The sequence below is a fragment of the Hemiscyllium ocellatum genome, chromosome 46, assembly GCF_020745735.1.
Source record: "Hemiscyllium ocellatum isolate sHemOce1 chromosome 46, sHemOce1.pat.X.cur, whole genome shotgun sequence".
Lineage (NCBI taxonomy): Eukaryota > Metazoa > Chordata > Chondrichthyes > Orectolobiformes > Hemiscylliidae > Hemiscyllium > Hemiscyllium ocellatum.
Genome location: NC_083446.1, coordinates 12,899,722 through 12,926,965, shown reverse-complemented (window position 1 = coordinate 12,926,965; position 27,244 = coordinate 12,899,722). Strand labels below are relative to the sequence as shown.

The window sequence follows — 27,244 nt, the reverse complement described above, 5'->3', positions numbered from 1 at the left end:
AGAGGCAACTGATGATGTTCAGTGTCTGATCCAGAACTGTCCCAGGTGCTGGACAAGCTGTGATATCTCTGATGGGAACTGTTTGTTCAGGGCCCAGGGACAGAGCAAGTTGTGATGGCAGAGGAGTGGAGTTCATTCAGCGTTTGACCCTGAGCAGCCCTCACAACTTACTGTCTGTGGCAACCACTCTGGTCTCAGAAAGAGTTCAAGGGATGGACTGCTTCATCAAGTCTCTGCCACTAGTATCCCACAGCAATCCACATACAATGAATAGCTACAAGCATTACATTTATTTTCCATTTGTTTTACAATGATTCACCACAGTTATGACAGCTTACTGTTAGACCTCATACTTTAATGAGAGTCTGAGTCGTGGGACGGATTCAGGTGACCTTTATTGCGATTTACAGCGTAGTTACAGCATACAGCAAAAAGGGACAAGGGCAAAAAGGGCACATTAAAAGCTTCAGAGTGTCTTAATTATACACTTCAAGCTCAGAGCGCATATGCTCCCCCTTTGATTACTATTGGTCAATGGAGCCAAGTTGTCCCTCTGTAATTGGCTCTCAGGTACAGCATTTTAATACAATTTAAGCTTGCGTCAGCAAAATGATAAAGCAATACACAGGCTTGTGGTCCACCCCCAGTCGTTCATGATGTTTTCCAGACTCTTTACGAGGCTATCAAATTGAAAGAGAAGGCCAAGAACAGCATGAAGCTAGAAGACTGGGAAAACTTTAAAGGTCAACAGAAAGCCACAAAACACACACTGTAAAGAAAAGTAAGATGGAACATGAGAAAAAACTAGCACAGAATATAAAAGATAGATAGCAAAAGCTTCTATAAATATATAAAATGAAAAAGAGTGGCCAAAGTAAACATTGGTCTTTTACAGGATGAGAACGGACATTTAATTATGGGATATGATAAAATGGCCAAGACACTGAACAGGTATTTTGTGTCAGCCTTCGCAGCGGAGGACATTAATAACATGCCAGTAAGGAAACAATTACTACGGAAGAGGTAGTGTTGGGCAAGCTAATGGAACTAAGTATCCTGGCCCTGATGGAATGCATCCCAGGGTACTTAGAGATGGCGGGAGAAATAGCAAGTGCACTGGTGGTAACTTTCCAAACTTCGCTGGACCCTGCGGGAGTCCCAGCAGCTTGGAAAACAGCAAATGTGACACCACTGATTAAAAAGGGAGGTAGAAAAAAAAGATGGGGAACTTATAGACCGGTTAGCTTAACATCTGTACTGGGGAAGATGCTTAAGTCTATTATCAAGGAAGAAATAGCAGGGTATCTCAATAGACATTGTCCCATTGGGCAGATGCAGCATGGATTCATGAAAGGCAGGTCATGCGGAACAAATCTTTTGGAATAGTATGAAGACATTACGAGCAAGGTGAACAACAGGGACCCATTGGAAGCGGTGTACCTAGACTTCCAAAATGCCTTTGACAAGGTGCCACACAAGAGACTGCTGCGTAAGCTAAGAATGTATGGCATTATAGGTAAAGTATTAGCATGGATAGAGGATTGATTGATTTAACAGCAAGCAAAGAATGTGGATAAATGAGTGCTATTCTGGCTGGAAATCAATAACTAGTGGTATGCCTTAGGGATCAGTGTTGGACTGCAATTATTCACAATTTATATAAATGATTTGGAGTTGGGGACCACGTGTACTGTGTCAAAGTTTGTGAATGACACTCAAGATGCGTGGTAGAGCAAAGTGTGCAGAGGACTGTGAAACTTTGCAGAGGAACATAGACGCTTTAAGTAAGTGGGCAAAGGTCTGGCAGATGGAATATCATGTTAATAAACATGAAGTCATCCATTTTGATAGGAGTAACAGTAAAAAGGATTATTACTTGAATGGTAAGAAATTGCAGCAATTGTGCATGAATCACAGGTGGCGTCGGTAAATAAGACAAATAGAATTTTCTCCTTAATTTTTCTCCTTAAAAGCAGGGAGGTTATGTTGCAGCTGTACAGGGTGCTGGTGAGGGCACACCTGGAATACTGCGTGCAATGTTGGTCTCCTGACTTGAGAAAGAATGTCCTGGCATGAAAGGGGGGTTCATGAGGTTGATGCCGGAATTGAGGGGGTTGGCTTATGAGGACAGAATGAGTGGACTGGAATTATATTTATTAGAATTTAGAAGAATGAGAGAGATCTTATAGAAACATGTAAAATTATGAAGGGAATAGATAAGATAGAAGTTTCCACTGGCAGGTGAAACTAGGACATGAGGGCATAGCCTCAAGATGAGAAGGAGCAGATTTAAGACTGAATTGAGAAGGAACTTCTTCACCCAGAGGGTTGTAAATCTAGGGAATTCCATGCCCATTGAGGTAGTTGATGCTACTTCAGTAAATGTTTTTAAAGCTAAGATAGATTTGTTTTTAAACAACAAAGGAATTAAGGGATATGGCGAGAGCTGGGTAAGTGGAGCTGAGACCACGAAAAGATCAGCCATGATCTTATTGAATGGAGAAGCGGGCTTGAAGGGCCAGATGGCTTACTCCTGCTCCTGGTTCTTATATTCTTATCTCCTTTCTTGAGGCTTTTCACAATGGATACTGTATTCAAGTAACATTTGCCAACTGCACTGTTAACTGCCAATTCGTTAAATTTCTCAATACAGGGAATATAAAAGAATACTGATTTTTGATTCAATTTACTTTCTGTACCTATAATTCATTTTCCCCAGTTACGTCTGAAACTGGTTTGAATCTTTTCCTTCAATGATATTTGGATCTATAATTAATTCGGAATCTATCTCTAAAATTATTGATTAAACAACCAATTAGTGTGGGATGTTCTTAACTCTGTCTTATGTGTCAACTGCAACTTGAGCTGCTATTGTTATCCAATGTGAAATGTTATTATCTAGGTCTTGTGTCTCAACAGTTACTGCTATCCTTGAGCTTATGGAATTTCCCAAACACTACTGTCAGCCATGTTCTGCTGCATTAGTCATGGCAGCCCTAACATTTGCATATAATGGAAGTAAGCCTTTTAAAAAATAATCCTGTACCTCCACCTTTGTCAAGTCTAGAATATTAAATCCCAGTGCAGGTGTTGGGATGTTTACCACCAGCAGGAATAAACCCTGACTGTCTGAATAAATCCAGTTCAGTCTGGTTGTGATTATCAGTTAGAGCAGTAGTATGCAAACCTCATGTGTCAAATGTGAACAAGCTGATGTTTCAGCAGGGTGGCTGAATTATTGAATCCCTTCTCACACACAAAACAGGTGAATGGTTTCTAACCCGTGTGAACGAGCTGATGCGCTCTCAAGTGGGAGGAATGCGGAAACTCCTTTCCACATTCAGGACATTTAATAGGTTTCTCTTTCTTGTGAATCCACTGGTGCTCCACCAGGTTAGTGTGCTGACTGAATCCCTTCCCACACTCTGAGCAGCTGAATGGCTTCTCCCTGGTGTGAATGCGTTGGTGGGCCTGCAGGTGGTATGACTGCTTAAACCTCTTTCCACAATCGGAGCACTCGAATGGTTTCTCATCGGTCTGAATGACCTCGTGCTTCCGCAGGCCAGCTGAATTTTTGAATCCCTTCCCACACACAAAGCAGGTGATCGGCCTCTCTTCACTGTGAACTCGCTGGTGTCTCAGCAGGTTGGATGAAAAAGTGAAGTCTTTGTCGCACTTTGAGCACGTGAACGGTCTCTCCCCAGTGTGAACTCGCCGGTGCGCCGCAAGGCTGGATGACCAAGTGAATGCCTTCCCACAGGTGGAGCAGGTAAATGGTCTTTCCTCGGAGTGACAGCGCCGATGGGAATCCAGGTTGGATAAGGAATTGAATTGCTTCTCACAATCATCACAGGAATATCTCCCCATGTCGTGAATGCGTTTGTGCTTTGACAGAGCGGATGTTTGACGGAAGCCTTGTCCACATTCTGAGCACGTGTGCGATTTTTCCACATGGTGAGCGGTGCTTTCTTCCTGCATATTAAAAGGCCAATCTTATTCTGCTCCTGATGTGGTGTTTGGCTCAAGGGTTTATCGCCTGCAAACCTGTCCTTTATAATTTCGTGAAATCAGAGTATACAAAAGTCATCACTATCAGTACCAGATAGAAATCCAAAAAAAAGATAATTCCATTTTCTACGAATGTTTTGGTCTTTCTTTTCTCTCTTCAGGGTATGAAGGTCAGTCTCCAGGGTACCAGGAGTATTATGAATTGTCCCCATCCCAGGTGAGGGTTTCAGGCTCAGGATTATGAGCTGCAGCTAATGGTAGTTTGTTCATCTTTAATGGTGATGGCTGAGGAGCTGGAACCCTGAGAGACAGGAACTTCTCACAGGAGATCCTTCAGGAAGACCACGTGTTTCCTTGCAACACACACTGGAAAGCATCAGGAAAGCATAAGGAAAATGCAAGAGAGCAGAGGACTTGCCGTTCTGCAGATCATCGCTACTTTCTTTTCACCTCTTCAAAGCTGTAAATCGAAGTTTCTCTCTCTCTCTCTCTGACTGCCTTCAGTTTTTCACTCACTGGTTCCTACCTCTGTCTCTCCTGAAGGTACTGACTCTGACCGTATCTACTCTTACAATGACTGGATTCCTTGCTCAGGTCAGTGACAGTCTTGAGAATTAATGGCGACTTGTTCAGTACAGGGAACAGGGTCTGGGGATAAGGACAGGGCCAACATGGGGGCTGTGTTTCCTCTTCAAGCAATAGGCTAATCGTACAAGCAGAGTTTTTGAATTACTAGTTGAAACAAGCTGATGTTGGAGGCTTATCTAATAATGTTAATGGCATGTCTGAACAGCATCATTACTTTAATCTTCAACCTTTGTTAATGAGATGAGCACTTTAAATTGTGGACTGAAATGGGAATACAACTGTTCTAATAAAAAGAAGGATTGTGGAAGGGATTGTTGCAGTTTTCTAAAAGCAAACTATCAATATTTATTGTAAGTGCCATTGATGCTGTTGTTTGTTCAATGAGTCAGGGAGTGTGCATTAGATGCAGGTGTATGTTTATGAAGAGACATTCAGCTAGCAAAAAATAACTGATGGTTTTGCTGCATGGTGACCAATGGTCAAAAAGTTCAAGAATATTACAATTCCCAGTAATACTGAGCAAATTGTTGCAACTGCAAGTTGACAAATCCCCAGGTTCTGATGGATTTAATCCCTGGGCCTTAAGTAGCTAGTGAGATACTGTATACTTGAGTCATAGTCACATTTTTCTTAAGGTTAAATTTATGGGGTCGACTATTACTTGCATGCTACTTTTGAGGGGCTGAAATTCATGCCAGAAGCCCAAATGATCTGTTAACGAATAAAGAGAATAAAAAACAAATGATGGTAATTCTGAAAACCCGTGGCGGAACACAACGGCCAGTGGACTGGAAAACCGTGAGTGGGGCGGAACAACCGGCAGACTGGAGAGCTGGAGCGGGACGTGACGGCTGGCACACTGACTCATAAACGTTGATCTGTTATCTGTGAAGAACAAGGGTCGCCTTTTACACGAGATGTATGGAAAATTCCAGGTAATTTGGCCAAAAATAGGGGGTCGACTTTGACATGAGATTGACTAATACTTGAGTATATATGGTCGTTAATGCAGTGGTTTTAATTTCCAAAGGTCATTAAATTCAAGAAAGGTTCCTTTCAAAAAGAGGGGGGGTTGGGGGGGGTTGGAGGGCAGCAGCAGAAAGCGGCAAATTACAAGCCACTTACCTTAACATCTTTCAGAGAGAAAACGTTAGAAGCTATTAAGAACATTATAACAAGGCACTTGGATAAATTTAAGGTAATCAAAGACAGCCTTTTGCTTTTGTCAAAGGGAAATCATATTTAACCAATTTGGGGCTGTTTTCCCTGGAACGGTGGAGGCTGAGGGGTGACCTTATCGAGGTTTACAAAATTATGAGGGGCATGGATAGGATAAATAGACAAAGTCTTTTCCCTAGGGTCAGGGAGTCCAGAACTAGAGGGCATAGGTTTAGGGTGAGAGGGGAAAGATATAAAAGAGACCTATGGGACAATTTTTTTCACACAAAGGGTGGTACGTGTATGGAATGAGCTGCCAGAGGAGGTGGTGGAGGCTGGTACAATTGCAACATTTAAGAGGCATCTGGATGGGCATATGAATAGGAAGGGTTTGGTGGGATATGGGCCGGGTGCTGGCAGGTGGGACTAAATTGGGTTGGGATATCTGGTCGGCATGGACGAGTTGGACCGAAGGGTCTGTTTCCGTGTTGTACATCTCTATGACTCTATGACTGTAAATAAAGGGGAAACCAGTGATATTGTATTTGATAATGTGCCACATCGAAGATTATTGCGGAAAATTAAAACTCATGGTGTAAGGACTAACATATTGGCATGGGACCGAAATCTGTCTAACAGGAAGTAGAGAGGAATAAATGGGTCTTTTATAGGATGGCAGGATGTCACAAGTGGTGTGTCATAGGGTGCTGGTGCCTCAACTCTTTACAATATACATAAATAATTTGGACAAAGGCACTGAAGGTATGATAGCTAATTTTGATGATGACACAAAGTTAGGTAGGAAAGTGAGTTGTGAAGAGGACATAAGGAGCCTGCAAGGAGGATATGGATAAGTACTAGAGGGCATATTTTTAAGCTGAGCAGAGAAAGATTGAAAAGGGACAACGTTTTCACATAGAGGGTGGTTCATACATGGAATGAACCTCCAGAGGAAGTGGTAGATGTAAGCACAGTTGCAACATTTAAAAGAGATTTCTACAGGTACATGAATTGGAAAGGTTTAGAGGGCAACAGAAGGTCATTGGGAACGTTGGTACCAACCACTTAGGTAGGGAAAGGGGTAAGGTTCTGCAGAGAGAATATCAGAAACTAGGCAGGAAGCAAAAAAATAAGTCCTTGAGGGTAGTAATATCTGGACTACTACTGGTGCTATGAGCTACTGAGAGTCAGAATAGGAGGACAGACCAAATGAATACGTGACTGAGGAGCTAGTGCAGCAGCCAAGGATTCACATTTTCGGACCATTGGGATCTCTTCAGGGTAGAACTGAACCGGATGAGAGGGATGGGTTCTACTCAGGAGGCTTCAAACTAGTAAGGGGGGAAAATCAAAGCTATTGTGAGGCTGGTAGAGTACATAAAGGGAGAAAGTCAAATAATGAAGACAGACAAGAGCTTGGCAGTAAATGAGGTAAGACTGATAAATTAAACTGCATTTACGTCAATGTAAGAGACCTAACAGATAAGACAGATGAATTCGGAATGGTTGGGAACATGGGACTGGGATACATAGATATTACAGAAATGTGGCTCGGGGATGGGCAGGACTGACAGATTAATGTCCCAGAGTGTAGATGCTATTGGAAGGATAGAAAGGGAAGCAAGGAAGGAGGAGGAGTGGTGTTTTTGGTTTAGGATAACACTATGGCTGTACTTAGGGAGGATATTCCTGGGACACCGACCACTGAAGTTATATAGGTGGAACTGAGAAATAAGAAGGGGATGATTCACCTTGTTGGGATTGTATTACCAGGCCCCTCCAATTGTCAGTGGGAAATTGAGAGGCAAATATCAAAGAAGATCTGTACCAATAATAGGGTTGTAATAATAGGGGATTTCAAATCCAAACATCAACTAGGACTACCATGTTAAGGGCTTGGGTGGAGAAGAATTTGTGTACAAGTACATAAAATTTTAGAAAGGTCAAATACTTGACCTTCTGTTGGAAATTAAGGCAGGGTAAGTGCCAATGGGAGTGCACTTGGAGGCTAGTGATCATAATTCTATTAGTTTTAAAACAGTTATGGCAAAGGATAGAACTAATCAGGATGTTAAGGTTCTGAATTGGAGTTTGGCCAATTTTGACTGTATTAGACAGGAGTTGATTTGGGGAGGCTATCCAGATGTAAAGGGATGGTTGGGAAGTGGGAAGCCTTTAAAAATGAGAGTCCAGAGGCAGTATGTTCCTATTAGTATGAAAGAAAAGGCTGCTAGGTGTAGGGCATACTACATGACGAGAGAAATTGAGGCTGGATTCGGAGCTGGATGCACCCAGGATCAGCTGAGATGCGGAGTACTTCATCGATAAGAGTTTTAATGAGGTGGTCACACCTAAGGTGCAAGCAGAGAGTAGTTGGGGTTTGGATACAGTTGGGGAGGGATGTTCAGGGGAAAGCAGCAGTAGCCAGGTTGGTGGTGCTACGACTGATTAGATTAGATTACTTTAGATTAGATTACTTACAGTGTGGAAACAGGCCCTTCGGCCCAACAAGTCCACACCGACCCGCTGAAGCGCAACCCACCCATACCCCTTACTTAACGCTACGGGCAATTTAGCATGGCCAATTCACTTGACCCGCACATCTTTGGACTGTGGGAGGAAACCGGAGCACCCGGAGGAAACCCATGCAGACATGGGGAGAACGTGCAAACTCCACACAGTCAGTCACCTGAGTCGGGAATTGAACCCGGGTCTCAGGCGCTGTGAGCCAGCAGTGCTAACCACTGTGCCACCGTGCCGCCCATTGGTTCTGGGGCACAGCAGGAAAGGGGAGGGGTAAACAGGATCTTAGTGATAGAAGACTCAATAGTTAGGGGGACAGATAGGAAATTCTATGGCCACAAATGGGAATCCACGATGATGTGTTGTCTCCCGGGTGCCAGGGGCCAGGATGTCTCAGTGGGGCTGCAGAACATTCTCAAGAGGGAGGGTGAGCAGCCAGAAGTCATTGTTCACATTGGCACAAATAACATAGGTAACAATTGTGATGAGATCCTGCAGAGTGATTATAGAGAGCTGGAAAAAAGTTAGAAACCAGAACTTCGTCAGTGGTAATTTCTGGATTACTTCTGGTACCACATGCTAGTGAGGGTAAGAACAACAGGATATGGCAGATGACTGCATGGCTAAAGAATCGGTGGAGGCGGCAGGAATTCAGTTTTTAGATCATTGAAATCTTTTCTAGGGCAGAGGTGACCCAGTCAAGAGGTTTGCTCGCTGAGCTGGAAGGTTCATTTGCAGACGTTTTGTCACCATACTAGGTAACATCTTCAGTGAGCCTCAGGATGAATTACTGGTGGCATGGCCCGCTTTCTACTTATGTGTTTAGGTTTACTTGGGTTGGTGATGTCATTTCCTGTGATGATGTCATTACCTGTTCTTTTTCTCAGGCGGTGGTAAATGGGATCCAAGTCAATGTGTTTGTTAATAGAGTTCCATTTGGAATGCCATGCTTTGAGGAATTCTCACGCATGTCTCTGTTTGGCTTCTCCTAGGCTGGCTGTGTTGTCCCAGTCGAAGCGGTGTCCTTCCTTGAAGTGGTGTCCATCCTCATCTGTATGTAAGGATATTAGTGAGGGTGGGTCATACCTTTTTGTGGCTAGTTGATGTGCATGTATCCTGGTGGCTAGTTTTCTGCCTGATTGTCCAATGTAGTGTCTGTTATAGTTCTTGCAAGCTATTTCGTAAATGACATTAGTTTTGTTTATTATGTGTATAGGGTCTTTCAAGTTAATTAGCTGCTGTTTTAGTGTGTTGGTGGGTTTGTGGGCTACCATGATGCCAAGGGGTCTGAGTAGTCTGGCAGTCATTCCAACTCCACAAGCAAACTTAGATCCAGAGCCTCAACCTAAGCTACAAATCTTCGCAAAACTTGTTTACATCTGAACTGGACGAGGACAAATATCTTGGCAGCTGTGTTTGCTAGTGCTACAAGGGAGGGTTGAAATTAGATTGGCAGGGGATGGGATTCTCAACAGCAGGGAGGCACGTGTGAGGCTGGAAGGAAATACAGTCATCAGAAATAGTAAAGTGAAGAGACAGCTCAGGCTGGAACATGACAGGGAGCAAGGAATGCCAGTTGGATTAAATTGCATCTATTTCAAAGCAAGAGGGCTGACAGGTAAGGCTGATGAACTCAGGGCATGGACAGGTATGTGAGACTCTGGGCTATTATAGCCATTACAGAAATGTGGCAGGACTGGCAGCTTAATGTTCCAGGGTATAGGTGCTTTAGGTGGGACAGAGGTAGTAGAAAGAAGGGAGGGGGAGTTGCATTTTTGATCAAGGCAAATATCACAGCAGTAGTCAGAGATAAATAACTGAAGAATCATCCACTGAGGCTTTGTAGATAGAGCTAAGAAATAAGAAGGGGCTGGTGATATTATTGGGGTTGTACTATAAGTCCCCAAAAGGGAATTAGAGGAATAAATAGCAGGGAGACTGGGGAGACTTGCAGGAGCAATAGGGTATTCATAGTAGGGGGTTTTTAATTTTCTTAACATAGACTATGACTGCCAGAGCATCAAGGACTTAGATGGGGTGGAATTTGTTAAATGCGTTCAGGAATGTTTCCTCAAGCAGTATACAGACGGTCCTACTTGCGAGGGAGAAAAACTTTGGGACCAGTGACCATAGTTCTATTAATTTTAAAATAGTTATGGAGAGGGACAAAACTGATCCACAGGTTCAGGTTCTAAACTGGGCTAAGGCGAATTTTGATGGAATTAGACAGAAGCTGGCAGGGGTGGATTGGAGTAGTTTGCTTGCAAGCAAAGGGCCCTTCGGCAAGTGGGAAGTCTTTGTAAGTGAGATAGCTAGAGTTCAAGATCTATCGGTTCCCGTGAGGGTGAAAGGCAAGATTGATGGAAATAGGGAACTGTAGGGGTGACCTGTACCTGCTTACAACAAAATGGTCTATGCCTGCTCATACAAAATGGCCGACAAAAAGGATAACCCAGCACAACATTAAAATACAAGATGGCTGAAAGGAGATGAATAAGACGAACAGACCATCCCAGCCTTTAAGTAAAGAAAACAATGGTACCTTTGAACAAATTTACTGCAAAGCCAGTAAAGGGGGCCTATCCTAAACAATTATGATAAGAACATGCCTACAAATAAGCAAATTTTCTCAGTTCGCTGATGAAAGAATTCTTGTGCCACTAAACAGTAAATACCAGGTGCAAGATAGTAGCATGCTAAACTCTCTAAACAGTACCAGAACAAAGATAGCTATTTCTTAGTAAACAGTTTCTTAACTACTCTGCAATATTAAGCAATAGTTTCTAGTTAGAGATTCTCCAACATACATACATATATATATATACACACACACACACACACACACACACACACACACACAACGCCAGGTTATAGTCCAACAGGTCTATCTGGAAGCACTAGCTTTCAAAGCGCCCTGCTCCTTCATCAGATGGTTGTGGAATATAAGATAATGATCACAGAATTTATAGCCAAAGGAATCCAGTGTCTCAGAGATGTGATACGCTGAACAACTTTAGATTAGATCTTTCATCTTTTATAATGGGATATGCTGGTTTCTGTTCTTTGATATGTAAATCCCAAAACTTTTTTAAAACAGAGTAAATATGTATATGAGTGTGCACGTGACTGATAGCAAAGTTCAATATCAATGGGAATGGCCTCAACAGGGACCTTGGGTTCATTCACACAACAGGTGACCCCACTGCATGATACACTCTCTCACACACACGTGTGCGCACACTCACACACACTCCTACATACTCACACACCCAGACAGACCCTCTCTCATACACAAGCTCTCTCTCTCATATGCACACAGACACCCCCCGCACTCACACCCACACATGCACCCTCTCACAGACACATACCTCATCATACACACACACACACACACACACACACACAAACGTAACCAAGCTTACAGACTCTATCATGTGCACGTGCACACTCACTCTGTTGCTTCTACATGCGTGCACATCTAACTTCATGGGGTGAATTTGTTTTTGCAGAATTGCATTTTATTTTGCTCAAAAACTGCATGAATCCATGTAAAACTCTGTAAAACTATGCAGAGGGCTCGTCAGTCTGACTAAACATTGGGACACAGACAAACTTCACACCTTTTGTTAGAAAAGCTGAACTATCTTGAGAATGCAATTTAGAAATAGTTCTGGGATTTACATGTCAAAAAACAGAAACCAGCAAATCCAATTTTAAAAGATGAAAGACTTAAATCTAAAATTGTTTAATGTATCACATCTCTGTGACACTGGATTTTTTTGGCTATAAGTTCTGTGATCATTAGACTCCACAACCACCTGATGAAGGAGCAGCACTTCGAAAGCTAGTGCTTCCAAATAAACCTGTTGGGCTATGACCTGGTGTTGTGTGATTTTTAACTTTATACACCCCAGTTCAACACTGGCACCTCCAAATCTTATAGCAACAAATTAAAACTAAAACATTTTTACATATACGATTAGAAAAGTGGGAAATATAAGGGGCATAATTAAATGGAATACAGTGAATAATAGAACTCAAGCTGTCCTGAAGAGATAAGCCAGCCTGTTAGACTGTTAGAATCCCTACAGTGTGGAAACAGGCCATTTGGCCCAACAAGTCCATATCGACCCTCCAAAGAGTAACCCACCCAAACCTATTATTCTGTATTTACTCTTGACTAATGCACCTAAACACTATGGGCAATTTAGATTAGATTAGATTACTTACAGTGTGGAAACAGGTCCTTCGGCCCAACAAGTGCACGCCGACCCTCCAAAGAGCAAACCCATTCCTCTACATTTACCCCTTCACCTAACACTTTGGGCAATTTAGCATGACCAATTCACCTAAGCTGCACGTCTTTGGTTTGTGGGAGGAAACCGGAGCACACCCACACAGACACGGGGAGAATGTGCAAACTTCACACAGACAGTCGCCCGAGGCTGAATACGAACCTGGGTCCCTGGTGCTGTTAGGCAGCAGTGCTAACCACTGAGCCACGATGCCACCCTGAAACAGATCTAAGGGAGTATGGCCAGTGACTCTGGAATGCAAATGAACAAGATGCATCGAAAGATCCCAAGGTCTAGGGATTGGAATGGCCAATAAACACTACAAGATCATGGGAAGCTAAGGCTGGTCAGATAGGTGTCTATCACTGATTAGGCGTTTAACACAGATTGGGTGTATGGATTAGGAGGAAAGGTCTGCAGTTACGTTTTATGTAATTCTTGTAATACAGAAATGTATAAAAATACTACCTTTTACTGTATGAGTTAGTGTCATTAATCTATCTTTTGATCTGAGCTAAAGATTAAGTGAATAATTGATTTCATACGTTGAAGCCAGATTCAGGGAAGATCCTTTGGCCCTCTCCCTGCTTTAACTGGTTTCTGCATGAATAAACTTCCACATGCCTGCATCCTGCTTCCCAAGTCTTCATTCCCTTTCAGGGAAAAACACTCCTACAGGAACCCTGGATGACAATAAATATCGAGGGTCTGACCAGAAAAAAGGAGATACGGCAGCTGGGATCAAGGGAATCCCTGTAAGGGATACAAGTTACTGAAGAAGTAAATCAGGAGGGTGAAAAAGGGGCTGAGAAGATTAGGGTGAATCCAAAGAGATTTTTTAAGTATATGAAAGGAAAAAGAATAACTAGAGAGAGTTAAGGACCGAAGTGGACATGTATGTGTAGAACCGCAAGAGATTGGTGAGGTCCTCAATGAATATTTCTCGTCTGTGTTTACTGTGGAGAAAGACATGAAGACTTGGGAAAGTTAGTGGTGACATCATAGGACAGTCCATAGCACAGTGGAGGTGGTGTTGGATGTATTGGAATGTATGAAGGTGTATAAATCTCCTGGTCCTGACCAGATATGTCCAAGACACTGGAGAAGAAATTGCAGGGCTCTGGCTGATATTTTTGCATCATCATTAGCCACCGGTGAGGCCCCAGAAGACTGGAGGGCACCAAATGTGGTGCCCTTATTCAAGAAGGGCTGCAAAGAAAAACCTGGGAACTATAGATCAGAAAGCCTCTTTGATGAAGTGACCAGGACGTGGGAGGAAACCGGAGCACCTGAAGGAAACCCACGGAGACACGGGGAGAATGTGCAAACTCCACACAGACAGTCGTTCAAGGCTGGAATCGAACCTGGGACCCTGGTGCTATGGGGCAGCAGTGCTAACCATTGAGCCACCATGCCACCACACCTGGTAGGCTGCTCTGGAAGGTTAGATCACATGGAAACCAGGGGGAGCTAGCAAAATGGATACAGAATTGGCTTGATAGTAGGAAGCAGAGGGTAAGAGTGGAAGGATACTTGTCGGACCGGAGGCCTGTGACTAGTGATGTATCTCAGGGGTCAGTGCTGGGCCATTGCTGTTTATTATATATATCAATGATTTGGATGCGAACGTACAAGGCATTTTGCAGATGACACTAAAATAGGAGGCATCGTGGACAGTGAGGAAGCTTGTCAGAAATTGCAGCAGGACCTTGATCAGCCGGGGAAGTGGGCCAAGAAATGGCAAATGGAGTTGAATATAGAAAAGCGTGGGGTGTTGCATTTTGGAAAGTCAAGTCAAGGTACGACTTTCATGGTGAATGGTAGGGCCTTAAAGAGTGTAGTGGATCTTGGAGTTCAGGTTCACAGTTCACTGGAAGTGGAGTCACAGGTAGACAGGGCAGTGAAGAAGACTTTTGGTACACTGGCCTTCATCTGTCAGGACACTGAGTATAGAAGTTGGGAAGTTATGTTGCAATTGTATAGGACGTTGGTGCGGCTGCACTTGCGCCGAGTATTGTGTTCAGTTTTGGTCACCTTACTATAGGAAGGATGTTATTAAATTGGAAAGAGTGCAGAAGAAATTTACAAACATGTTCCCCGAACTCAACGGTCTGGGTTATAGGGAGAGCTTGGACAAGCTAGGACATTTTTTTCTTTCGAACTGAGGGGGGATCTTATAGAAGTATATAATATCATGTGAGGCATGGATCGGGTGAATGCACTCAGTCTTTTCCCCAGGGTTGGGGAATCGAGAACTAGAGGGCATCAGTTTGAGGTGACAGGGGAAAGAATAAAAGGGAACCTGAGGGGCTTTTTTACACAGAGGGTGGTATGCAGATGGAATGAGCTGCCAGCGGAAGTCATTGAGGCGGGTACATTAACAACATTTATAAGGCATTTGGACAAATACTGGATAGGAAAGATTTAGAAGTTTATGGGCCAAGTGCAGGGAAATGGGGTTAGCGTGGATGGACATTTTGGTCAGCATGGACCAGTTTGGGCTGGAGGGCCTGTATCCGTGCTGTAGGACTCTGTGACTCTAATTTATTCATTTCCCTTCACCTGCCCTGCCCTTCTTCTAGTTTCAGTGATAGATCTCTCACCATGCATCAGAAACCAACCAATTCTATTTCATACTTCTGTCTGAGCTTTTAACATGGGTAAGAACAGACAAATCCCATCCTTTCCTCTGATCTGATTGCATTTCAATTCTACAGAATGGATTGTCTTATTAGTGGTGCCATGAATATAGAACAGTACAGCATACTACAGGCCCTTTGGCCCTTGATGTTGTGCTGACTTTTTATATTACGTTAAGATCAAACTAACCTTCATACCCTTCATTTTGCTATCATCCATGTGCCCATCCAAGAGTCGCTTAAATGTCCCTAATGTATCTGACTCTACCACCATCGCTGCAGTGCATTCCACGCACCTACCACGTTCTGTGTAAAGTATTGACCTCTGACAACTCCCCTAAACCTTTCTCCAATCACCTTAAAATTATGCCCCCTTGTGTTAGCCATTTCTGCCCTGGAAAAAAGTATGTGACCATTCACTCTATCTATGTGTCTCATCATCTTGTACATTTTTATCAAGTTGCCTCTCATCCTTCTTCACTACAATGAGAAAAGCCTTAGCTCCCTCAACCATCCTTCTTAAGACATACCCTCCAGTCCAGGAAGCATCCTGGTAAATCGCCTCAAAACCTTCTCTAAAGCTTCCACATCCTTCTTTCATGAAGCAACCAGAACTGAACACAATATTTCAAGTGTGGTCTAACCATGGCTTTATAGAGCTGCAGCATAACCATGTGGCTCTTAAGCTCAATTCCCTTGCTCATGACTTCCAAGACACCATATGCCTTCTTAACAACCCTATCAACTTGGGTGGCAACTTTGAGGGAACTATGGACATAAACCTTACGAGCCCTCTGTTCTTCCACAATGTTGGCAACTTGTTTGCAACGAAGTGCCTCTTTTGAGGTTTTTAAACTCAGAGTAAACTTCGCTTTGTCACAACACACCTCAAATCAGACATTTTAACTCGATATCTTATAATTGGAAAAGGTTTGGATATGTAAATCTTTAAACCTGGAGAACAAGTCTCCAAGCTGTTTCAAAATGTTACCCTCCATTTCATAAAATAAACTGCCTAATGCTTGATTTGGCTACAGTAGGACGATTGTAGGTCTTGCGTATCTGACACAGGGAGGATGTAAAGGCTATGGAGAGTGTACAGGAGAGATTCACTACCAAAGCTATTGGTAAACCTATAAAATGGAAGCAGAAGTAGGCCATTCTGCCCACCTAGTCTCATTCAACTGCTGACTGCCCATAGTTAAAAATCACACCACACCAGGTTATAGTCCATCAGGTTTATTTGGAAGCACTAGCTTTCAGAGCGCTGTGCCTTCATCAGGTGCTCCACAACCAGCTGATGAAGAAGCAGCACTCCGAAAGTTACTGCTTCCAAATAAACCTGTTGGAGTATAACCTGGTGTTGTGTGATTTTTAACTTTGTACATCCTAGTCCAACACCAGCGTCTCCAAATCATGACTGCTTGTGAAATTCTCTCTTCTCTTCAATTCTCCTTTGAAACATACAGGTAGTTCTCCTATAATGCATATTCATTAAATGCAATTTGGTTGTAAGGTGATTTGTGAATCGCAGACTAAAATAAAGCGAACGTCCATTCGCTGTTACGCAATTCAATATCTGGCACCAGATGAACAACAAAACCCAGCTTCAGGATCCTCTGTCTGCAAAATGCAAATTCAGTGTGATCAGCTAAAACAGGAATGCAATCAGGGCACAAGTCTTGAAACTTAGCTTGAAATTGGGAATTGCAGTCTACATTTAGAAGGAACTTTACTTCAAACTGGGTGGAAAATATTCAGGAGATCTGGACTTCCACGTCAGCATCATGTGGTCAGTCAGCTTGTACACTTTCTGCTGACGAGCTTTGTGAAAGTTACAGTGCTGTAATCAGTGATTTCAGAGTTAAATTTACTGTATTATTTCATTAAAATGTATGATTTAAAGATTAACTTGACTGTGCTATCGTTTGTGATAGGAAGAAGCCTAACAGGCTGGGGCTGTTTTCCCTGGAGCATCGGAGGCTGAGGAGTGACCTTATAGAGGTTTACAAAATTATGAGGGGCATGGATAGGGTAAATAGGCAAAGTCTCTTTCCTGAGGTTGGGGAGTCCAGAACTAGAGAGCATAGGTTTAGGGTGAGAGAGGAAAGATATAAAAGAGACATAAGGGGCGACTTTTTCCACACAGAGGGTGGTACGTGTATGGAATGAGCTGCCAGAGGAAGTGGTGGAGGCTGGTACAATTGCAACATTTAAGAGGCATTTGGATGGGTATATGAATAGGAAGGGTTTGGAGGGATATGGGCCGGGTGCTGGCAGGTGAGACTAGATTGGTCGGCATGGACGGGTTGGACCGAAGGATCCGTTTCCATGCTGTACATCTCTATGAACTACTATTTTTTTTTAGATTTTTACTGATATTTTTTGGTGGCTCGACCCAACCCTGTTTTTCCCATAGGCCCCATTATTTACATTGTGCAAGTTTCTATAACACGATGTCACATGGGAACGCAATTACCGCATTATTGGAGAACTACCTGTACTGTTCAATCTGCTCCCACCAAACTGTCAGACAATGCATTCCAGACTGGAATAACTCACTGTGGGGGAATGGAATGTTTTCCCACAGTGACCCATTGCAGCAGTGGAACTGCTGTTTGAGTTTTTATTAATCATTCATGGGATCTGGAGTTCTCTGGCTAGGCCCGCAATTGTTGCCCATGCCTAATTGCCAGGAGGGCAGTGAAGTGTCAAACACATTACTGCAGGCCTGTGGTCACATGTAGGCCAGATCAGATAAGGATGCTAGAATTCCTTTTAAAAGGATATTTGTCAACTAAATTGTTTTAAAATGATAATTCACAATGTTTATATGGTCACCATTAGACTCCTAGAATCATAGAGTTGTACAGCATGGACACAAGCTTTCAGTCCAACTCATCCATGCTGACGAGATATCCTAAATTAATCTAGTCCCATGTGCCAGCAATTGGGCCAGATCCCTCTAAACCCTTCCTATTGATGTACACATCCAGGTGCCTTTTAAATGTTGTAATTGTACTAGCCTCTCCCACTTAATTCCATACACACACCACTCTCTGCATGAAAAAACTACCCCTTGAGTCCCTTTTAAATCTTGCCCCTCTTACCTTAAACCTACATCCTCTATAGTTTTGGATTCTTCCACCTCAGGGAAAGGACCTTATCCAATGATCCTGTCCATACCCCGCATGAGTTTATAAACCTCTATAACGTCACTCCTCAGCCTCCAATATTCCAGGAAAAATAGCTCCAGCCTCTCCCAACATCTCAAATCATCCAACCCGGACAACATCCTTGACCCTTTTTGTTTATTCCAGATTTTTAATTGAATCCAACCTCACTATCTGCCATGCTGGGATTCAAACTCACCCTCAGAAAATTAGCCTGGGACATCGGACGACTAACAATGACATTACACCAAGACACCACTTTCCAATTTAGTTCCAACTTGTCTTTTCCACGAGCAGAGATAACAGGAGCTGGATGAAGGGTGAAATACAAGAGCAGCCCTGGATAGTGTTGTAGAACAGAGTTGAGAATATGTGTAGGGTATATGCAAGCAGCGAAAGCATTAAGTTCTGAGTTTTGTGAAACAAGAGGTTCAGCTGAGCATGACTCAGATCAGATAAGAGTTTACAGTTAACAATGGAGTGCTGGAGGCAAGGGTAATGGGTTAACAAGGTGGAAAAGCATTCATTATGTAGAGCCACATAACAAGATGAGGTAGCATTCAGTATGTAATGTCAGTTAACAAGGTGAAAAATATTCATTCCGAGAAGTCAGTTATTTATTGTGTTACAGCACGTCTCAATCTCTACCATTAACGATCACTGATTGTAATGATCACCCAATCAATATGTATGTTGCCTTATCCAGATGCTCCTCCTGTAAAATGACTATATAGTTCATTGAGAAACTGCTGTTCCAGAGAAGACTGTGAACTCATGTCTCTGTGCACGTGGGCGATCGTTCTCCCTCCCTCCAGGGCCCGGAATAAAGATGAAGGAGGTAAAACTCACTGTGTCTCTGAGCATTTTTCTTCAATTGAGGGGGGAAATGGGACAAGAGAGGGACCTGGGGTGCAGACACATAATTCTTTGAAGTTTGCGTCACATATAGACAAGATAGTTAGAAAGGCGTTTGGCACACTTGCCTTCATTGCTCAGTTCTTTGAGTATAGGAGTTGGTTGTACAAGACATTGGTGAGGCCTCTTCTGGAATACTGTTCTGGTCGTCCAGTTAAAGGAAGGATATTATCAAGCTAGAGACAGTTCAGAAGAGATTTACCAGGATGTTGCTGGGAACGGAAGGTCTGAGTAATAAAGAAAGGGCTGCATAGACTTTCTCCACTGAAGCAAAGGAGTTGAGAGGTGGTTTGATAGAGATTTATAAAATCATGAGAAGTATAGACAGAGTTAATGATAGTTATCTTTTCCTGAGGATGGGGGATTTCAAAACTAGAGGGTACATTTTTAAGGTGAGAGAAGAGAGATCTAAAAAATAGCTTTTTTAAAAACACACAGAGTTGTTCGCATGTGGAATGAACTTCCTAAGAAAGTGCCATCTGTGGGTACAATTACGTTTAAAACAGATTTAGAGAAATACATGGATAGGAAAGGTTTGGAGGGAAATGGGAAGGTGCAGGCAGGTGGGACTAGTTTAGTTTGGGATTATGTTTGGCATAGACTTGTTGTGAGATATTAAAAGGTTTATTTGCTCTGCTGACCTGCAGGAAATTGGATGTCCCAGGAGTAGGGTGGTTTGCTTCTGTCTTAGGGTGGTATGTCTTTGTCTTACAGATAGAATGTAAGGAATTTACATTCCCATCCCTTTCCATTCAGAGCCATTTGCATGGCCATTTCCTAGTCATTCAGAATAAAAGAATTACATTATCATCCACTATTCACAAATCAATAAGGACATTGCAATTAAAATTCTGACTACTCCCTACAGTTAAAAAAAACGATTCACAACAGATCTGGCCATGAAGGGATGATTTATATTACATTGTTTCTGGAAATGATGTGATCACTACATTGTGTCCTAAGTGGCATGTGACTGTGGAAGAATGGCGGATGAATAAAGTGTGTTTTGCTTTAAATCCAGTACTTAACCAATCGAATTGCATCTGGAACGCAACATCTTACATTTACCTTTAAACTAAGAAAAAGATAGGGTCTAGACTATCTTCTGAATATTTTGAGGGGGTTTGGTCTGGTCCCTAACAGTATTGTCAGATATCTGAGTGATGATTTTGCTACAAAGGCAGCCCCTTTGTCTGACCTTTAAAAGGAACGCACAACTGGTAAGGAAGGAACAACATACACAAGCCATTGCAGCTCTGAACTTAGCATTACCAACAGCACCAGCTTTGCGAGTCCATATGTGGAACCATCTTTTCCTGTGGAATTAGCGTCCACAGGGAGGACATTGTGGCCATACTATCACAAGAGACTACTAGAAGAAACTTAGTCCTGTGATGGACATTTCCCAGGTTCTTATGCTGGTGAACTATGGACTGTCAGTGTGTGAAAGACATCTCCTGACAGATTTTTCTTTTATACTCCAGAGTGCTGTTATACACACCTGAACGACCTTCCCACCACCAAAAATGCTGTGGCTTTTTTTTTTAAAAAAGGCTGTTAAAGGCAATGCAAACCATCAAAAGTGATGGGGAAGTAAGGAGAGAGAGCAGGGACGAAACCAAAATGGAGTGGGAAGGGGAAAATAAAGCACTGTATTGCCTGTGGTGCCCACCTCTCTCTAAAGGCATCGATTGCCTGGCAGTGCTTTGAGTGGTATAACACTTTGCTTGTATAATGGGGCTTAATCTGCTATTCTGACTAAACACACCCCTATCCAATTGCTATGGGAAGGCCGTATCAAAAATGGGGATGACAGTCAAAACAGAGAGTATGACTGACCCTGATGTTACAGAGATGGGACATGGTGGTGGTGTGTTAAAGTCAGCAGGACACCAACAAGGAGACCCAGCCAGTTTTAAAATCTTTGTAGAGGACAGAAGGTGGAAAACAGGGTGCAGCATTTATGTAGAAGACCAGCGAGGGAGGCCCATGAGATGATAGAACGAGCACTAAACTTGAGCATGTAACGTGAGCATGCAGGCTGCAGAACTGGCAGCCGTGGTCTATGCAGGAAGCTACTCTAATGAATTCCCCACCTCAGCGGACATATATTCAGATAGCATGTACGTGTGTAATAGTTTGACTGATTTCCATCCGTTGTGAGATTTGTGTCGGCCCAGGGGAAACCATTGCTGTCCACCCAGTTATTGAAATATATTTTACAAGAGGTAGAGAATATGGAGTCATTAAGGTGTGGGCACACCACCGTTCCTTCCCCAGCCTGGAACAGCAGAGCAGATGAGTTAGCTAAACAGGAAGCCATGGAAGAGTGTGGCAACTGCCGATATAGATGGAATTGATAAATGCAGTCAGTACTAACCAAGTTAAAATTGAGGATCTTATTCAGACAGAGGACAGTGACGGAGAACTGAAGCAAATAAGGGGTGGAGTGTATCCAGAAATGTACAAAATATGAAAGGATAAGACCCAGATTAAAGATGGGTTGGTCCTTGAGGAAGGGAAGCAACATAGTACCATTAGGGAATTGAAATCAAATGATATACCAGTGTCACAATATACAGGGCCATTAAGGATTGGAGGCGCCAACCAGATGGATTAAATGGATATAAACTGTTGAGTATAGAACTGTATAGTCTATGCCCAGAACAATCCAGATAGGTACACAAATACAGGGCTATTGAGACACACCAGCCTGTAGAGGGTGCTTTGACTAATCTACAATCAGACTGTTAACGGCCCTTGCCACCATCAGACGGGATACAAGTACATCTTGGTTATTGTAGATATGTCCACAAAGTGGGTAGAATCTTTCCAACTCGAAATAACACAGCTAACGTCAGAGCTAATCCAGCATGCATTATGTGCTGGGACTACTGAAAAGTATCGAGTCTGACAAAGGTACACATTTTACTACAGAAAGTAATGTTGCTGCTTGTGATAATTCAGAAGTTCGATATCAGCCCCAGTCTAGTGGAATAGTGGAGTGAATGAATATAATCCATAAGGAGATGATCAGGAAAATGGTCCAGTAAAAGAACAGAATCTGGGATGTAGCTCTACCATTTGACCGAACACCATTTCGGGTTCCACAGAACTTATCCTCACAGAGTGTCTGATGCAGGAAATGGAAGGTCCTTTGTGTTGGACCTCAAGAATGTACAGGCCCTTACACATGAAAAAATTGTGCAGATGATCCCAGAAAATATCCAGAGAGCTGCAACAGTTAAGATCAGGAAAAGGAAAATCCGGAGAAAGGCCTACTTTGATGGAAAGGCGAAACTGACAGAATACGCGATAGGGCAATGAGAGATGTTAGAACATTTCCAGACTGAGACCTTCCTGTCCCCAAGGTACACAAGTGCTTATCAGTTCCACAAAATCCTGAGAGATATGGGAAAATTGGGCGGGGCACAGAATAGCTGCCATCAATGTTACGTGCCATCAGACATGGCAGAAGATGAGGAACCTGTTCAAGCTCTGGCCCTGGTTGAACAGGATGAGAAACTTCACCACACACCTTCAGGGGATTAAACCCCACCAGGAGGGAGGTTTCTTAGGAAAAGGAGAAAGTGGTCTAGAAACAAAATGCCCTCACAGTGGGAAAGGGGAGACACCAGTCAGTTGAGAAGCTGCTGCTTAACTAGCTAACTGGCAGAAGAATTGGAAAATCCAAATGTGTCCGATGAGTAACACAGATCAGATGTTTAAACCGTAAATAAGAGGAGATGTCACCTTGAAATTATCTTTTGTTGTAGATTTTGGTGATGGGCAAGGTGATCATTTGGATCTTATGAATGGAGTACAGTAGTAGAGATATAATGGACAAGAGCATATGGTCAATGTCCAACTTCAAGCAAGTGTAGAGGTCACAGGTTTAAGGTGAGATGGGAAAGATTTAAAAGGGACCGGAGAGACAACTTTTTCACACAGAGCTTGGTGCGTATATGAAATAAGCTGTTATGTGGTACAGGTGGGTCAATTACAACATTTAAAAGATATTTGGACAGGTACGTGGATAAGAAGTGTTTAGAGGGATATGCGTCCAACGACAAACGGACTAGCTCAGTTTAGGAAACCTGAGTGGCATGGACAAGTTGGGCAAAAGGAACTGTTTCCCTGCTGAGTGACTCTATAAGTGATAGACAGAGCTAAGCGATCATGTGCAAGGTCCCCTCCAAGATACTCACCATCCTGACTTGGAAACAGATTTCTGTTCCTTCACTGTTACTGGGTCAAAGTTCTGCAGTTCACTCCCTAACAGTATTGTGGGTCAGCCTAAAGCATGTGGACTGCAGTGGTTCAAGAAGGAGCTCACTACCATTTTCTCAATGGCAACTAGGGACGGGTAATAAATACTGGCCAACCAGAGATGTCCATGTCCCATGAGTGAATGAAAAGAAGTATTCTATTAGTTAGCTAATTCTCTATCCATGCTAATATACTACCTACAACACCGTGGATTTTATTAAGTAGCTTAATGTAACTTACCAAATGTCTTCTGAAATACCAATTACATTACATCCACTGCTTCCCTGCATGTTGCCTCCTCAAATCATTCTAGTAAATTTAATAGGCATGATTTCCTCTTAATGAAGCCATATTTCTCTGCTTGATAAAATTATCCACTTCTAAATAATCGGCCATTACATTCTTTATACTGGACTACAAACACACATTCCCAACCACAGATGTTAAGCTAACTGGCCTTTAGTTACCTGGCTTTATTGTCTTCCCTTTTCAAATAAAGGTTGGTAGTTTTCCAATCCTTTAGGATTTCTACAGAATCTAAGCAATTCTGGAATATTACTACTAGTGGATCCACTATCTCTATAGCTATTTCCTTTAATAACCTCAGATGCATTCCATCAGCTTTAGAGGATTTATCGATCTTTAGCCCAATTAGTTTCCTTTTTTCTCGAGTTATTGAATTTATTTGCACTTTGAATATTTAGTAATCTTGGGATGCTAAAAGCGTATTCTACTGCAAAGACTTTTGTAAAGTATTTATTCAACTCCTCTTAGGAAAGATCTTCTGATTCCCCAGACCCTGTCCACACTCTACAAACTACACATCAAGAGGATGATGAAATTCTCCTGACTTGCCTGGATGAATGTAGTCCCAACAACACTTAAGAACTTTGACACTATCCAGGACAAAGGTACCCATTGAATTGGCATCACATCCACAAACATATGTGCTTTTAGAACTACATCCATCCAGGCAAGTGGAGGAAATGTGCCCGCACAGGCTTTGATGGACAAAGGGCCTGGCCCTTTACTGTATTGCTTTTTGATCTAACTCAGCGAAATAAACATTGATGTTTTGAAAAGAATTCACAATACAGAAGAGGAAATGCTGCAGGTCTTAGAAAATATAAAGGTGAATAAATCTCCGGGACCTGATCTCCTGTACCTTAGAACATTGAGAGAAGTTAGGGAGGAAATTTTAGGGCTCCTTGCAGAAATATTTATATCATCTATAGCTACGGGTGAGGTGCCAGATATCTGTAAAGTAGCTAATGTTTAAGAATGTAAGGAGAAGCCTGGGAACTGTGGACCTGTAAGCCTTGACTTCAGTATGCTGTCAGAAATGATTCTGAAAAATAGTATTTTGGATAGGCAAGGAATGATTGGGGATAGCCAGCATGGTTTTGTGCAAGGGAAGTCAAAGTTGTCTCACAAATTGATTGTGTTTTTTTGAGGAAGTAACCAAGAAGATTGATGAGGGCAGAGGGGCAGACACTGTTTACTTGGACTTTAGTTAAGCCTTTGACAAAGTTCTGCATGGTAGACTAATTAGTAAATTTAGATCATGTGGGATTCAGGGTGACCTTTACAATTGGATACAAAATTCACTTTATGATAGGAGACAGACAGTGATGGTGGAGAGTCTTTTTTTTGGACTGGAGGCCTGTGACCAGCAATGTTCCTCAAGGATCAGTGCTGCATCCACTTATGTTTGTCATTTATATAAATGATTCAGATGAGAATATAGAAGACGTATTAGTAAGTTTTCAAATGACACCAAAATTGGTGGTGTACTGAATAGTGAAGATAGTTATCTAAGATTACAAACAGATCTTGATCAATTGGGTCAATAGCCTGATATGGCAGATGGATTTTAATTTGGATAAATGTGAGGTTTGCATTTTGATAAAATAAATAAAGGCAGAACTAATACAATTAAAAATAGGGCCATAAGTAACATTGAAGAATAGTTAAACCCAGGAATTCAGGTACATAATTCCTTGAAGTATTCATAATTTGGAGATGCTTCATCACCTGATGAAGGAGCGTTGCTCCGAAAGCTAGTGTGTTTCCAATTAAACCTGTTGAACTATAACCTGATGTTGTGTGATTTTTATCTTTGAAATATGCATCTCACATATTTGGAATAGTTAAAAAAAAGTGTTTAGCATGCTTCCCTTCATTACTCAGACCTTTGAGTACAGGACATTATGTTGAGGTAGTACAGAATGTTGATGAGGCCTCTTCTGGACTACCATGTCCAGTTCTTGTTCCCCTGTTGTAGGAAACATATTAACAAACTGGAGAGGATTCAAAGAAATGTACCACAATGTTACTGGAAATGGAGGGTTGGAGTTAAAGGGAGAGGCTGGATAGGCTGGGACGTTTTTCACGAGGATGTTGAGGGGTGACCTGATAGAGGTTTATAAGATCCTGACAGGTAAAGATAAAGTGAATGGCAGATTTCTTTTCCCTAGGGTGGAGGATTTGAAGACTAGTGGGCATATTTTTAAAGCAAGTGTACAAAGATTTAAAGAAGACATGAGGGTCAATTTTCTTTGAACACAGTCACTCGTACATCGAATGAACTTCAGAGGAAGTGGTGGATGCAGGTACAGTTATAACATTTAAAAGACATTTGGAAAAGTATTTGAATAAGAAAGGTTTGGAGAGATAGGGAACAAGGCAGGTGGGACTAGTTTAGTTTGGGATTATGGGCTGATTGGACTGATGGGTCTGTTTCCATGCTGTATGACTCTATAACATGAAATAGACTGACTAACTTGTGATCTGTCCTTTTCGACACATTCTTTTATAAGTTTGATCCAGTTCAGTCTCTAATCAATGGTTATACCCCCACCACGATTTTGATAGTGCAGGATCAGCAATGACCTTAGTTAAGTTCTCTTAGAGGTGGTTATGGTCTGGCACTTGTAGCATGAAGGTTGCTTGCCAGCTATCTGCCCAAACTTGCATACTGTCCAGGTCTTGATGCATATGGACAGGGGCTACTCAGTAAGATTGCCGAACACCATGTAATGATTCAGTGAGTATTCCCGTGTCAGATCTCTCCTGCCCAGACGGAAGAGGGCAGTGGATACATGGGAACACTTGTAGGTTCCCCTCGACCCACTCAGCACGTTGACTTGGAAACATACTACTGTTCATTCAGCGCTGCTGTGTCAAAATCCTAGAACTAACCACTTATCGACATCAAAACAAAACGAAGACGCTGGAGATGCGAAACAGAAACAGAAACTGCTGATGAAAGTCAACAAGGTCACGCAGCATCTGTGGGAGGACAGAGTGAGGTTTTCGAGTCATCGGAACAACATTGTGGGTCGACAGACAGATCATGGACTGCAGTAGTTCATAAAAAGGCGAGTGATTTGGGACGGGCGGTAAATGCTGGGCCGAGTCAGTGATTTACACATCAGGACAACAAGTAAAAAGCTGCAGCCAGACTGTTACTCTTAACCAGGCTTTCACAGGAAGTAGGCCGCATTTCGAGCAGCAGTGCACCGGTACCTCGTTATTCGGGGGCAATGGCTGACACCGGGTTGCTAGCGACGACTCTTAAACTCCACGCCAGATCCCGAGGATCGGCGTCACGGCGTTCAAACAGGCCGCCTCCGCCATTGCCGCTTCACCGCCGCACTGGGATTGACCGACAACC

The 27,244-nt window shown here is 42.6% G+C and overlaps 1 protein-coding gene across 1 annotated transcript; it reads right to left on the bottom strand.

Annotated features, from left to right (window-relative positions):
* Positions 1 to 377: 377 nt before the first annotated feature.
* On the bottom strand, positions 378 to 27,244 carry LOC132836129 (gastrula zinc finger protein XlCGF49.1-like). Its single transcript, XM_060855440.1, has 2 exons — positions 26,352 to 27,244; positions 378 to 4,374 (listed from the first exon to the last, which is right to left on the bottom strand). Exon 2 carries the CDS (start codon positions 3,976 to 3,978, stop codon positions 3,277 to 3,279), a length of 702 nt encoding a protein of 233 aa, XP_060711423.1. The 5' UTR covers positions 3,979 to 4,374; positions 26,352 to 27,244; the 3' UTR covers positions 378 to 3,276.